Below are 14,924 nucleotides of genomic sequence, written 5' to 3' on the forward strand. Positions count from 1 at the left end.
AAAAATTATTACCAATACCTCGTGACAACTTAAGCCCTATGATCTAAGACAACTAAGAGTTATCAACCAAAAGATTATCTGTCAGTTCAATAGAATGCCATTCTGCAAACCAGTAGGAAGTTATCCAGAAAAATTCCATTAGTTAGATCAGAAGTTATCGAGGTTCAAAGTCGGTGACCTAGGAAGGTTGCTTATACAACTCCTCCAGTAAACACAGACTCAAGATAAAACTTAATATTTCATTGATCAAAAAGGCAATTGGGGCCAACATAGTTCAACTTGAGAACTAAGTCATAGGTCTGAAAACTCTGCCAATTAGGTAATTACTATTGGAAACAATAAAGCTGTCCAAGAAATAAAATAGTAGTTGCTAAAGAGGATGTGATGGTTTTCAGAGTCTCCAGGTATTAGCACTTTTGGAGAACTAAAGTTACAAGTTATATTAGAAAGATACATAGATTTTATAAGAGATAGAAGTACTCCGCAAACACTCAGATGTGAAATATTAATATCATAGTACCTCCCAAGCTTTTAGACATTATCAAGTAACAGAGAAGAGACCTTAACAATATAATATTGTTTATATATATTTTTTCTACCTTACCTTACTCTTAATAGTCATAAACAAAACAAGTGACCCTCACACCTTCCTAGACAAACTTGAATCTCTGTCTACAGAAACGAATCTCAATTGTCCTAGACAACTCTCAGTCTCTACAGGTTGTCTCCGCCTAATATAAACCAAGAATAAGCACTGCTGTCATGGCCCGGTGTCATCATCATCACCCCTGGACTACCGGATAGCGCCACGGATATCTCCCGTGTAGATCAAGTAAAGCAAACATCTCTGAGAGTCACCAGGACTCGTCAGAGCAACAAAAAAAAAAAAAAAAAAAAAAAACGCAGTAAAGCCTCAAAATCCGCAAGTAAAGTTCGCCGTGAAACGAAAAAAAAAAAGGTTCCTTGAAGCTGTGAGAATTTGGTGTTATCCAATGAAAAACGTCCGCGTGTTCGTGAGCGCGCGGTTGATTTTGGCAACGAACAAGATCTGCTCTCAAAGAGGACCCGAAAGAACAAAAAGAAGGGAAAATAAAAAATAGAATTCACGAACACCGAGCTCGTTGTGACTGTGGCAGGGTTCGAACCTGCGGCCTTCTGCGATCACCAGGTTTGTAAAGCAGACGCGCTTCCACTACGCCACACAGTCGTTGTTTACCTAATTCACTTGAGTTAATATGATGCATCAAGCAACCATTACAAGCAACATGACACCCAGACTCTAGAACCAAAAGCTTCCCATGTACGTAACAACCAACGCACAACCCATCTAGTATTCAAAGCCCCAGCTATTTGTCACTTCCAAATAAATCCTCCTTCCATTTATTTACGCCAGAATATAAAAATACAAAAAAACAAACCAATCCCCCAAATTCCTTTCATCGGTTAGCACTCGCCCTATTTCTCCATCCATCACCCATACTCCGTCGAACGCCCAAAGTTCTTCTCTTCGGGGCCGTGGTCGCTGTCGCGGCCATCGCTACAGCATTGGGATTTGTCACCGTAGTTGTATTCCTTGAGCCTGCTGCGTTATGTATAACTGCAGCCGACGCTCCAGCGATGGTAGTCTCTTCAATCTCAACGCACCTCTCCGCTACCGCTGACTCTAAGTATCTAGAAAACGGCACGGAAAACGCCGGTGGTGAGGAGGGGATTTCTTCTTTCTCTCGCCTTCTCTTGGGCGGCGCACGCGCAGGCGAAGAACTCAATAACATGACATCACTGTGATGGTCAGGTCGGACGGGGAATTTGGGCTGAGGTAGCGCTTCAATTTGTTCCTTAAGACTCTTATCCCTTATAGATTTGTCCCTTATGACCTCCGTCGCAGTGTGTGCTTTAGGCGGAACAACCTTTCTCACCGGTTCTGGCATCCTTTGCCCGAAATACCTGTGCAGACTCCCTTGATCTGCCGGCCTGCTATTCGATCGCACTGCGGTAGCCGGAGTTCCCTCGATCAAGTTACCGCTTCTGTTTGGTGGTTCGGCCATCGTGGGACCCCGCCTTTGTTCTTCCTTCTCAACTCGAGCCCTATCCGCCTCCTGATTTAACCGAGTCTCCTTGAGCTCCTGCATGTGGCTACCCGCACTTCTAAACCCTACCACTGCCCCAGGTGGTTGTTTTTCCATCCTCCCCGCAGGCCACTCCCGAGAAACAACTGGTCTGAATCCTTCGTCTAAAGGTTTATTTGTTTTTTTGCAAGAAGCTTGCTCACTCTGTAACCTCCTCCTCTTCAACCGTGCCCCATCCTCACCAAGGTCGTCACCCTCACTATCAGACTCTAAGGGATCCCTATCAGGAAATTGGTCATCCAAGGTGGACGCAACCCCACTCTTATCAACAGCTATTTGGATATGAACCTCCGAAGGGCACTCTCGGCCAAGAATTCCGCTAACAGATTGGACGGAAGAGAACCCGAGTGTAGGTCCACGGCTGTCAAGAAGAGGATATAAAGAGCGATGCGTGAGGAATTGCGAGAGTTTCGTCTTGTCTAGTTCAACAATGTTAGCCCATTTTATACTAGTCCGCCGACTGGCCAAGCGACAGTACCTCCTTGAGAATTCCTCACAGCACATGACATATACAAAAGCGCCTGTGCCCTAGTCATTGCAACATAGAGCAATCTTCTCTCTTCATCTGTATCATCTGCCCTCGAATGCGGAATGCTGCCCTGGTAGACTGCCGGGATAAAAACTATTGGCCATTCCAACCCTACCCATTTGTCAATTAAGGTCCCGACAGAGCGCACCCGACAGATCCTAGCTACCTTTAGAAGCATGAATGGTACTAATTGTAACCTGTCCCTGCTTAACCGTCTCATCATCCCCCTTAACCTCGTTCGCCAGCGCCGTATTAGACAAGAAGCGGTCCAGCACCAACTGCAACCTGCTCTGCTCAACCTGACTTTGCGGCAACCCATCAATGTCTGGAAGCGTATCCTCGTCGTCATCCAACCTCTCCACCTCCTGTGCTTGTGAAAGGAGCTCGCTAACGTTAGACCACTTTGCATCGAAATCTTCGGGATAGCTCCTTCTGAGGTAGTCTTCATAGCCTATTCTCCTCATCAAGAATTCCACAACATCCACCAGACCTTTCCCTTGTTCATCCCCTTCAAGCTGCTTCTGGGTGGACAGGATAATACCCATAAAGTCACCCAGACCCTTCTCGGCAGCTTTGGCGATCCTCACATCTTTCCAGATGCCACCGAGCCCCGTTCTGATAATTTCCCACACGCTCTTGGCTCGTTTGTCCGCCTCATCAAGTAATGCTTTAATCGTTGTATCCCCAACCTTCCTCGAAGGGGTATTAACAATCCTAGTCAGCGCATCATTATTACCCGGATTCTGTACTATTCTCAGATAGTCTAGAAGAGTTTTAATCTCCACGCGATCGTAAAACCTCAACCCTCCTACCATCTTGTATGCCACTCCAGCTTTCACAAAGCTCGTCTCTATATTTCTCGTTAAATTCGCGGACCGCACGAGGATAGCTATATCACCAAGCTCCACCATACCCCCAGTCATAGCTCGAACCCTCTGAATCTCTGAGACTATCCAACTTGCTTCCAAAAAAGCGCTGGGAATCCTTCTCAAGACCGGCCTAGTTCCCACCGAATGCGAGGGGGTAAGGGGTTTCTTCGGACGATCATGATCCTGCTCAATCACCTCCAATGCAGCAAGCAAAATACTAGCAGAGCTCCTATAATTCTGCTCAAGGTGAACCACAAGTGTCTGTGGATAAGCCCTAACCATCCTCGACAGGTTACGGATTTCTGCAGCTCGGAACCCATATATGCTCTGGTCCGGATCTCCAACAATTGTAATCCGTTCACGCTTCCAGGCAAGCAGCTTCATTAATTCAAACTGGACCAAATTCGTATCCTGAAACTCGTCGATAAGAACTGCTTCTACGTTGCTAACGCATTCCAGGTTATGCCTAAGCAGCTCAAGACACCGAAGCAACAGGTCGTCATAGTCGAGTAAGTTTGACGCCCCCAAAGCCGCCTCGTAGTCCTCGAAAATCTGAGCGAAATCCTCAGTAGGAATGTCCCTAACTCTAGCCTGCGCAGATTGTGTCCCTGCGGTTGAAGGAGGTGGTAGGGCATCTGCCACCGGAGAGCTATTTCGGGCTTTGAAATAGGATATCCGAGATCTAACCTGGCTTGGATCCAATGGCGATTTCCTCCGTTTGATTATCCTCTATGGCCCAAACATCAGTACTTGCGTTTCCCCTTCCGAGAAACCATAACCCGCCTTGACAATTCCCAAACTATCACTGGAATCCGCAATTCCCCACCCCGGCTTGATGTCTACCAGATGCCTATACTTTACCAAGTACTTCCTAGCTATACAATGGAAAGTGCCCAGCACCAGCCGACCTTCCACTCCGTTCCCAACGAGCTTCGATATCCGCTCCTTCATCTCCCGGGCAGCTTTAACGGTGAAAGTAGCCACAATGACATTTCGGGGGTCCAGCGACTGCGGAGGACATAGTAGCCATGCGGCGCGAGAGGTTAGTGTTCTAGTTTTACCGGAACCAGCTACTGCTCGGTCAGTCCAGAGTACTTAGTAAGAAGGAGGATTAAAAAAAGGGGGGAGGGTTATACGTGGGGCAAGTATCTGTACCACAGACGACGGGTTCGTCACAGCTAGTCGTTGGGCATTGTTCAGTCCGGCAAGTATCGGCTCAAGATCTAACTGTGATGCCCTAAAAGACATGGCATCAAGCTGTCCGAATAGATAAATCCAAAGATGACCGGAATGAAAGGAAAGGGGGAAGGGGAGGAGAGGAGAGGAGAGGAGAGGAGAGGAATGGAAAGGAATGGAAAGGAAATTGTCAAAGTTTGCTCTCTCAGGTTCAGAGCATCAACCAGGGAGGGTCCCCGACGTGGACGCGTTGTACCTAGCTAAAAATTAAGATCACGTGAGCTGCATATCGACTAGCAGCCGGCATATACCGATGGTATGATAATATGATATCGTACACGATTTTCCACCAAAAACCCCCAATTCTAATCCTCGGCATTGAAAACCACACCCCTAAAACCACAAGGTAACTTTTCATAGGAAAATTCTAGCGAAAAAGAAAATCCGACCAACCCGGTTGTCCGACCACCGCCACGAGATAAATTTATATAGGCGCTGATATTTTTCAATGATTCTGAAATCCCCGAAATCCGTCTGGGTTGTTACCTCGATATATCCGATGATAGGGAAGACCAAAGCGAAGCTCCTCACAATTAAATTATAAACCACTACCATGGGCCAGGTAAACCAGCAAACAAACCGCCAAGCCAGTAGACAAGCAAACATGATGCGTCCTCGGGTCTTTCATACCGGTAGATCTATATGCCACGCAATCCCTCATCTTCTAGCTAAACAAAGCTCCCTCATGAACTATCATTCGCATTACATGAAGATCAACTATTTTGTAGCTAAAAATACGAACTGAGGCGACCTAGACCTTATCTCTCTCGCAGTATTCAAAAAAAAAAAAAAACCTCCATTGATTTTTATAGACATTCTAACAAGTCACAGGGAAAAATGAGTCAAAAGTCAGGCACCGGTACAGTAGCAAGGAACACCATGGACTACTGTAACAATACAGTATCATAATAGAAAAACACTAAACCCAAAGCCAAAATGAAGAGAGAAAGCCGTCAACGCCCCGAACAGCCTGTGGCCACCACCACACCCAGCGGTTGATATCATGCATCCGGTCTAACTAATCCTTCCTGGCACAAGGCATACAACCAAGCCAAGACTTCCCACTCCCAACGTGCTATGAAATATTCCGACAACCCAAGCAGCCAGAGATATCCGAGCTCTAACTCTTCATGGCACAGTCCAAGCAGATTCTCGCACCATCTCCAAGAGAGATGGAACAACCACTCTCGCAAACCCTCTTAGAACATATCCCGCACCTCCCTTCCTCACTCATCCCTGAAAATCCACTCAACTCCACAGGTCGGTCACAATCTTCACACGAGGCCATCCCTTCGGGAGTTTGCGATGACGCGGCCACCGACGCACAAGACATTGACTTGGAAAATGGCGCGCTATTACTTGATATTGGCTTCGTATGCGCCATCACGGCAAACGGATTAGTCCGCTGAGGAGGAGTGAGGACGCGTTCATCTCTGCTTGTCGGTGTAGTGGAATGGATGCTGTGGCCTGGCGATTGAGTACATATGGTCTTCAAGAGGCTTAGTGGAGCAAGTGGAGCAGGTATAGGGGGTGTATGAGATGGCTGCGAGCTCTGGGCGGAAAATAACTTTTGGAGAGTGTACTCTGTCACCGTCGTATTAGCTTTTAGTTATTCACACAAGCGAATGATATATGTCACGGTAGTCGTGACGATGTTGCGGAATGCCCTAACGCCGGTGCCGGGGAAACCCAATTGTGGAGACCTACGATATACTTCCTCCTCACGAGGCTTTCCATTCCTCCATCTTTTCATCGTCCTGCCAGGTTGTACATCCATCATTCCCCGTGAGTGGCAGCACCCAGAGTCATCTGATGAGAAAGATTCATCCGAGGGGCGTTTTCGTTTCGAGAGCGCTGGCACGAACGTGGGTGTGTAGAGGGAAGACGCCATCATCATGCGATCCCCGTTGGGGATCTTTGTTGAGTAGTAACGACAATTCTTGCGACCTTGAATCTGACGATGTTTTTTTTTTGAACAGAGTCAGGCCGGGAACGCGTGAAGGAGGGGGGGGTTCGTTATCTCAGTGTGTTTGTGCGAGAGCAAACGACAGAGAACGCGTAAAAGGATTTAATGCAATTAATGGTAGCGCGTCGCCTTACCCCTTGTGGCTGCAACATTACCGTACTCGTACATTCTTCATCCCCCAAATCAGTCCTGCTGCTTCCTGATCCCCTCTTCCTCGCTCTTGGCATCCCACAATAATCCAACCCCTGCAAGGCACCGGACACGGCTCGCAAACAGCCAATTTAAGCTTCATTTACGAGTATCATAGGTAAAGATCTTGACAAAAGACACCGTAGCAGTCACCCGGCCAAAGCTCCCTTCAAAATGCGAAAATGCGGAGTCTTCTACTGTTGATATCATCTGCGGCAATAACATATAAACTTAAAAAAAAAATTCTTCTTTCTTCTTCTTTCCCCCCCAGCTGGCATTACTCGAGTACCGGTATCGTATCATACGAGTACAAATTATCATACCAACAGCCACATCGCCACACATAGCATCCCCCCCCCATTTTCAGTTTCCGCCGGAATTTTCACATTTAAGACTTTTCGCTTAGCTGTGGTGTGGTATGTCGTTATTGGTTCATCTGCTTCTACGATACGATACCGTGGTATCTCTTGAGACCGGCCAGCGGCCGTCGAGCGAGGGTTTGTGCTGTATGTTTCTTGGGCACCTGAGACTGCATCATTGCATTCTAACGAACCTCGCCTGCTGAACATCGCTATCACACAAGCGGTAGGGCAACCATCCAATCCCATTTTAGGCGAGAAATCATCACCCTCTTCACAACCGCCTCTCGGATTTATTCCGGGGCGGGATCTAGCTCAGGGTAAAACCCGGTTCTAGGTCACGGTCGATCACTCGATATATTATTTCGTCCTCGGGGAGAATGTTGCTCCGAAAAATATTTCCACTTCATGGAGGTTACCGGCTGGCTGTCCGTGCATCTCCCCGGATTTTTGCCCAAGTTGTGTTGGGGGATCCCTGAAGGCACCAGTATGATTATGCGCCCACGATGCCTGTCGCCTACCGCACCGGTGCTCGTGAAAATGTTCTCGTCTGGTCGAGATCAGCCGCCTTGGCTGGAGGGGTGAAGGTGCCGATATGGGTGGTCCAGACAAATTCTAGCCTCTGGGATGGCGAAGACCGGCCAGACCAGCCTATTGGTTTGGATTGGGTCTATTGGGTCTTACAAGTAGAGTGATTCACAAAGGTTCCCCAAGGCATTTGTAAAAAAAAAAAAAAAAAAGAGTTCCGGTATGATCGCATCGCGATAGTAGTACGTATGCCTCCTCAATCCTAATAATGCCACCAATCGATAATGCCCTGAACAGAGATTCTCTTAGTGTAGCGGTGCCAAAGTGTCATCGGTATTGCGTTTGTTTTCCGGATACGGCACTGTTCCAAGGCCAGCAACTGGCCTTGGAAGGGCTTGCGTACACCTCCAACCTTTGGTTAACCACTTTGCCTCGAATCCTGAACCTGTAGAGAGCATCGTGACTTAACGGTGCTTGATGTGGCGTCCGGAAGGGTAATTATGGGGGAAGAAAAAAATAAAAGGTGAAAAATAAAAACATAATAATATCATAATCTACACATATCACCAGATCACGCAGGCGCACATTCTACAAATCACGACGGGTGGTGCGCGGTCCCGGACCCATAGCCAGCAGAACCCGGTGTGTCATCTTCGGAACCCGTGTGACGAGTGATACACCATGACGACGCCCTTCGCCATCAACGCCACCGTCACTCCCCACATCACCTAGGGCCGACGAGTAGTTGTACTAGTACGATATCACGCGGTAGTCTACTATACGCTACCCATATTTGTTCGCGCGCGAGCAAGCATCCCTCCACAAAATTAAAAATCCCTTCAGCCTGGCGGGTACAGTACGGTAACTTACTGGAGTGCTCTGGCTATGGATAAAAGTATTGGGATAAATACGGTACCGTTATACTCGTAGATGGCCAGCGCGAGATTTCCTTCATTGGCGCGGGTTTAGACTCCCAGATGCCTAAAAGGGAAAATAGCGCCACCTGTTGTAATAGCCAAGCCAATAAATTGGTATGATACTTTTTTTCTTCTTCTTCGCACACTCATTTGCCCCTCCCCCCTGCCCCCGAGTACGTACCTGTACGAGTACTGTACAATACGAGTAGAGTGGTCCAGCTCCTTCCGGTCTATCCTCTTTTTCCGTTCCACCTCTCTCCCGTTCAGGGGTGGGTTGGGCTGGGTCGAGGGGAAGGTGCTCGTATCGCACAGAGGAACGGCGGTATCGACGGTTTTGCTCGGCGGGCGGGAGGGGTAATGTACCGTACAGTACGAGTACGATTCCAAACATTCCAAGATGATTACTTTCCGCATCTAGCTCCCCTGTCTGCTAGTGCTAGAGTTGGTATCAGATGTGTTTTGGGTTTTCCTCGATTCCTGTATGGGTAGGGTATTGTGGCTCTGTGCAAGTACGACATGATATTGTTTGGAATGGTAAATTTATTGAGAGGGCTATGATGGGCTTACTGGTATTGTTTAGTTTCATTTGAGATTCTCACAGCATTGTGGCCTTCGGTAGGGTAAGTTGGTTATTATCATACAGCTTGCACCATACCGCCATCCGGTCCTCGGCCGTTCGAGCTCTCCGACGGACTGAGTGAATAGAAGAAGGCAACGGACAAAGAGGAAGGCCCAGGAAAATTAGCGTATTCTACTCTACTCTACCGGCACTTGAGCACTCGACCACTCGTTGGGAGTAGGGATGATCCATCATTTGATCAGCGAAATCGGAATCTCTCGACATTTGGGAGGATTCCCATGTTTGTGCAATGATAGCAGTCAGCGCCAAGACTTTGATCTACAAGTTTGACAGGGATGATCTGTGTTACGATGGTTCGTGTCATGGTTTGAATTGTGGCCTGCACAGCTTTTTGGTACTGTACTGGTAGCTGGAGGTTTGAAACCAGTGATTTTTTTTTTCTGCAATAATTGTTTGGAAGCGAGCTTGTTCGTTGGCTATGATATTTCTGCCGGCACTACTCGAGTACCGCGGGAACTGCAATAGAAGATACTGTAAATGAGCCGGGACGTTGCGATTCCCCATGCGAAGGGAAAACACGGCAAGCCCAGCCTTCAGTCGAGACAATACAAAAGGGATATACGGTACGCACTGTGCCCCACCGGTACCGTACTAGGAGGGGCAGCTACAACGTCCTGGCACATGTGTGTACTCGAGTACGGTATCTTCTATCATACTTGAGTTTTTACGGTGCTGTATTGGGTTCGATTGCGTGGGCTTGTATGTAAATGTGTATAGCCATTATGCCGATGTTGAAAGGATGACTTTGCCAAGGATATACAAATGGTGCTTGAGTATGATAATATGTACAAGTACTCGTACCGGCACTGCGCCACTGTGAGTAGGGTTTTCGGGGATGGGAGTGGTCGAAGCCACCCTGGCCAGACGTGCTCCTGGCACCCGTATTTGGTAGGAACTTCAGGTATGATACGCACTCCTGCAACCAGGTGCCCTGAAATCCTCGTGCCGCAGGGGTAAGCGATGCTACTAGACCGCGGGTGGTTTTGTCAAGGTCGAGCGAGACAAGACCTTTCTCTCAAATTCAGCACCGAGAATCACTTTGCGCTGTCAGCATCCATCTAACTATCGTGTGTGCTCGTGTGCAGAAGCAGCCTTACGAACACGTGGTGTTACTTCCTTCCCCCCCTTAGCATGGCACTTGTTATCATAGTATCATAGTCGTTAAAATTCTCCGCTACTAAACTCCCGGGTATTGATATGGTGTTCCTCCGATATCCGTACTACGCTTGTTCTGAATTAATTGCAGCACTTATTGTATCCGCGTTCGAGTGCTGGTACTGTACTCGTACAAATACAGTTAGGGTAGGTGATTTATTGCGGAGGGATGGGGTACTGTGGATACGGGTACCTTACAAGTGGTGGTGCCGGTGGTCGGGGCTCTTTCACGAGCTGAAGCTAAATTACATATAGTGTGTCGTCCATCGTTGTTTCCTCTGAGTTAGGCAGTTTGCAGTTGAATGGCCTTCATCGCCATTCGGTGACGAAACTCGCCTTTATCATCGTCGGAGTATTTGGGGAAGGCGGTTTACCGTATTGGTTTGTCGGGCTTGAGGCCGACGAGCGGGCCTCTCTCTCTTTTTTCCTTTCTTTTTTTCGGCCTTGCGTGGTGGAGGACACAGAGGTTTTAGGCAAGCAGTGTTGATATCAGAGCGATACTGGAATCCAGTATCTACATCTAAATTACTGCCCACTCAGTCAAGCGGCACATGGAGGGGAGGGACGCGTGGATGAAGTCGAAGGCGGAGGTAGGTTTGTGCATCATGGATGATTTGATTGGGTGTTTAACATGCGGTTACCGGAATCCTTTTAATCCACCCTGGATCAAGACGTGTTGAGAATTCAACCCATGTTTCGATTGCCCTTTACGGCTACGAGTTGGCCCATGAGGCGAGTGTTTTGGCCAATCAGAAAAGAGATCGGGAGTCAGGATTACTAATTAAGATCTAAAAGGGGAAGGGGAAGGAACTTTTTGTTCGATTCCCACCCCTGCCGCGCGTAGGATGGTGTCCTGGAGGGTTGCGTATGCTACCAAAAAAGGGAAAGGTTGTGTTGCTCACAAGGGAAAAAAGATTAGATTTCGAGATCCGGGGATGGAGAAAACAGTTCCTTCAGAGAAGAGGGTAGGGAAGTGAATAGACTAGAGAGAGATGAAATGATAGACATGAAGGCAAATCGAGAGGAGGGAATCAGAAAAGAAGAGGAGGCAGAAAGTAAACGACGATGAAGGCGTGGCTGATTCGTCTACGAGTATAATCCTGACTTCCTGATTTCTCGCTGGGTTTGGCAGTCGGTTCAGTTTGGTTGCAGGTTGCGTGTCCTGCCTCTCTGGTGGCACTGTTCTCCTTCCCTTCTTATTCTGTTGCTGCTAGACCCAACCCATCCATCCATTACCCATCCCAGATTTTCCTCAGTTTCTCCATCCCCTTCTCTTCCCCCTCCAGCCAGCGAATCCTGGCGGGTTGCTCGCTCGCTGCATTTCGCATCGCCGCAATTTCACACACACTTTCTTTTCAAGAATACATACTCGTACTCGCGGTAGACTATTCACTCTCACACTCCTACCCACCACCTCACAGCAATCCGTCATATTATTAATTTACCCTCGCACTCCTCTCTCCCTCCCTCCCTTCCCTCTCGCATTCGCCCACTTGCTCTCTCACACCCCAGGAAGAGCAAGAGCAGCAACAGAGCGAAGCGAGCGCAAGAGAAGCCCCCCCGCCTCGAAACGCTACGGAAATAACTTCGCCCCAGCGACCTGCCCTCTCCCACATTCGTGGTAACCTTTTCCCTTTTCTTTCCTTTTCAAGCTTTTCATTTTTTTCATTTTTCATTTTTTTTTTTTTCATCGAGTCTGTGGAAAGAATTATTTCCGTGACTTCTCTCATTTTTTCTCCTTATCGACGAGGGATCGTCGTTGTCTTGACCGTCACGGTGTCGGCAGCCAATTCAATCCAGCCTAATCCAGGTCGTTGCCAAAAGAAGCCGCGAGTTGTCTGCGTGCGTGCGTAAGCCTCCCGCTAACGCTACGCTCCACCCCGACACACACGCACACACTCACTCACCCTCACACACAGCGAAGGAGCAGACACTCCCCAAAACCTTACTGCTCCCTCTTCCATCCCCCATCCAACCCTTCGCTGCCCACGAACTTGCCGCTTGCTGCTTCTGTTGCTCCATCAATAGGGACGATACTCCATCTATAATCGTTAACCCTTGCCTGGTCTTCACTGTTCCAGTTGTTCATTCCTTGACCACCTTTCACCAACCCCACCTTCTTTTACGACAAGCGACCGACACGGAACAGTCCTTCTCGAACCGGCACGATTTTAATTAAGGTTCTGTTCGTTGTTCCTGAGATCGCTCATCACAATAATGTCGAATCCGCCACCACCTTCTGAGGATCCTGTGGCATGGGCCAAGCACCTGACAGGTGCTTTCGCTGATGCTATCCACAAGAAGCGTGCAGAGTGTTTAACAAAACAGACCCGTAATCTTTCCCTGGGCTCGCCTCCATCACGACCTCCACCACCAATACCTTCCAACAGTTCGTCCTCATCGAGGTCATGTGTGCGTCCTACAACACCCTCGAGTTCTTCGTTATCCTCACCCCGGCCCGGCCTTCGTAAAGCAAGGTCCAAGTTCACCCTTACCACATCTTCTTCCTCTAGGTCACAAGAAGTCGGCCCCGATGGATTACCAGCATATACAAGATCGGGGGCGACAAGAGAGTCGCATCCGCCCGAGGATGTTGCGTCCCTAAAATTTAGGGGGCAGTTGATGCTACTTGCGAATACCCCAGCGAGATATGAGAATCCGGGATTGTTGGATGAAGCGCTTACGTTGATTCCGCTGAATCGAATCTATGCGGAGGCTGAGGAGGAGAGTCAAATGTATGAGGCAGAGGCTAGGAGTTTGGGAAAGGAGCGTGGAAAGTGGGGCTATCAAGATTGTGTCATCATGGCTTTGTTAAGGTGGGTGCCGAATACCTTTTATTCCTCGGCTTCTCTTTGTTGGACTGGGTTGGTGTGGGCAGTTGGATAGTGTTTGCGGGAACATACATTGGTGATATTTTGGCAGGTAATGTGCGGAGGAGGGTCTCAGGTTTGGCAGTGGAAGGTCTGGGCCTAGAAGGGATTTGCTGCGGGCACATGCGGTGGATGGGACATTTAATTGATGATATATACGGTTGGGTTTTTACTAATTTTGAGTCTGTTTTTATAGATGGTTCAAACGTGATTTCTTCACTTGGATTAACAACCCGTTATGTCCTATCTGCTATTCGGAAACCTCGCCTGAAGGAATGACACAACCATTGCCCGATGAAACTGCTAGAGGAGCCACAAGAACTGAATTGTTCAAGTGCACGAACATGAAATGCGGTACTTATGAGCGCTTCCCACGATATAGTGATGTTTGGGCGTTACTCAACACCAGAAGGGGAAGGTGTGGAGAGTGGGCAAACTGTTTCTCGATGTTGTGTAGGGCGGTCGGGAGCCGTGTCCGTTGGGTATGGAACAGCGAGGATCACGTATGCATATAACCGGCTGGGAATCATGATAATTGTACGTTTCTAATTTTTTTGTGCCTAGGTTTGGACCGAGGTCTATTCAGAACATGTTAACCGATGGGTTCACATTGACTCCTGCGAAGAGGCATGGGATAAGCCAAGGTTATATGCAGAGGGTATGACCTTCTCCATCAATTATAATGTTGAATGGTGATTGACGTGTAATAGGCTGGGGTAAGAAAATGGCCTACTGTATTGCGTTCTCCCACGATGGAGTTACAGATGTCACCCGCCGCTATGTTCGACTTCAGAAATACGCTCTTCCTCGAACAAAGTGTCCCGAAGCAGTACTGGTGCATATTCTCAACGAGATTAGGACAACGAGAAGGGAACGCTTGAGTCCTTCTGACATTAAGAGATTAGAGAAGGAGGATTATCTAGAGGAGATTGAGTTTCGGAGATTCGAGTGGCAAGCTTTGGAGGCCGAGGCAACAAAGAATGGTGCTCGTAGGACTACGGCCCCAGGAGAGAAGCGTCCGAGACAGAGTGGTTAGTTATCTCCGGATTGCACGGGTGATTTAACTAACAAATATTTCTATAGGTACCACCGATTGGAAGCATAGCAGGGGGGAGAACGGCATAGCATCTGAGACTGTTTCACCATTAGATGCACCCGATGCCAGAATGATGGAACATGATGGGCACTGATTGACGCCGAGTGCTTCAATGACATAATTTCGGGGATGGTGTTGAAGAGAAAAAAAAAGAAAGAAAGGCGGGGACTAGCATTGATGAGGAGTTATTCATTTTTAGTTTTATTTGTTTGGGTATTCTCCGAGACGACCAACGACTTGTGTCACGGCAGACCTTGTTGCTACGATGTTTGATTATACGACGGGAACAACAATGCTTGGGCTAGTCTTGTCGGGGTTGTGGGAAAGTGAAAGGTACTAGCACTTGTATGAATTGCGAGTCATAATAAGGTTATGGTACTCGGTGGGGTTTTCATGTATGAATGGGGTTGGCGAATGGGCTAAAACAAACGAATAGGTACTGAG

General features: G+C 48.0%; 2 protein-coding genes; one reads left to right on the plus strand and one right to left on the minus strand.

Annotated features, from left to right (window-relative positions):
* Window positions 1-1,292: 1,292 nt before the first annotated feature.
* On the minus strand, window positions 1,293-4,805 carry GSTUM_00011264001 (uncharacterized protein). XM_002841809.2 has 5 exons: window positions 4,661-4,805; window positions 4,314-4,594; window positions 2,822-4,253; window positions 2,605-2,766; window positions 1,293-2,545 (listed from the first exon to the last, which is right to left on the minus strand). Exons 1-5 carry the CDS (start codon window positions 4,770-4,772, stop codon window positions 1,437-1,439), a joined length of 3,096 nt encoding a protein of 1,031 aa, XP_002841855.1. The 5' UTR covers window positions 4,773-4,805; the 3' UTR covers window positions 1,293-1,436.
* A 7,493-nt stretch (window positions 4,806-12,298) lies between these two features.
* On the plus strand, window positions 12,299-14,837 carry GSTUM_00011266001 (uncharacterized protein). XM_002841810.2 has 5 exons: window positions 12,299-13,330; window positions 13,581-13,887; window positions 13,949-14,042; window positions 14,095-14,415; window positions 14,468-14,837. The coding sequence occupies exons 1-5, from the start codon at window positions 12,732-12,734 to the stop codon at window positions 14,572-14,574; spliced, it is 1,428 nt and encodes a 475-aa protein (XP_002841856.1). The 5' UTR covers window positions 12,299-12,731; the 3' UTR covers window positions 14,575-14,837.
* Window positions 14,838-14,924: the final 87 nt, after the last annotated feature.

This window comes from Tuber melanosporum, assembly GCF_000151645.1.
Source record: "Tuber melanosporum whole genome shotgun sequence assembly, scaffold_81, strain Mel28".
Lineage (NCBI taxonomy): Eukaryota > Fungi > Ascomycota > Pezizomycetes > Pezizales > Tuberaceae > Tuber > Tuber melanosporum.

What these genes read in the sequence shown, in the direction of transcription:
- GSTUM_00011266001 (XM_002841810.2), top strand. Translation starts at nt 12,732, where the DNA reads ATGTCGAATCCGCCACCACCTTCTGAGGATCCTGTGGCATGGGCCAAG. An exon ending in GTCATCATGGCTTTGTTAAG is followed by an intron (nt 13,331 to 13,580) that starts GTGGGTGCCGAA and finishes CTGTTTTTATAG; the next exon opens with ATGGTTCAAACGTGATTTCT. An exon ending in GCCAAGGTTATATGCAGAGG is followed by an intron (nt 14,043 to 14,094) that starts GTATGACCTTCT and finishes GACGTGTAATAG; the next exon opens with GCTGGGGTAAGAAAATGGCC.
- GSTUM_00011264001 (XM_002841809.2), bottom strand. Translation starts at nt 4,772, where the DNA reads ATGTCTTTTAGGGCATCACAGTTAGATCTTGAGCCGATACTTGCCGGA. An exon ending in CCAGTGATAGTTTGGGAATT is followed by an intron (nt 4,254 to 4,313) that starts GTCAAGGCGGGT and finishes TTTGGGCCATAG; the next exon opens with AGGATAATCAAACGGAGGAA. An exon ending in TACCATTCATGCTTCTAAAG is followed by an intron (nt 2,767 to 2,821) that starts GTAGCTAGGATC and finishes ACAAATGGGTAG; the next exon opens with GGTTGGAATGGCCAATAGTT.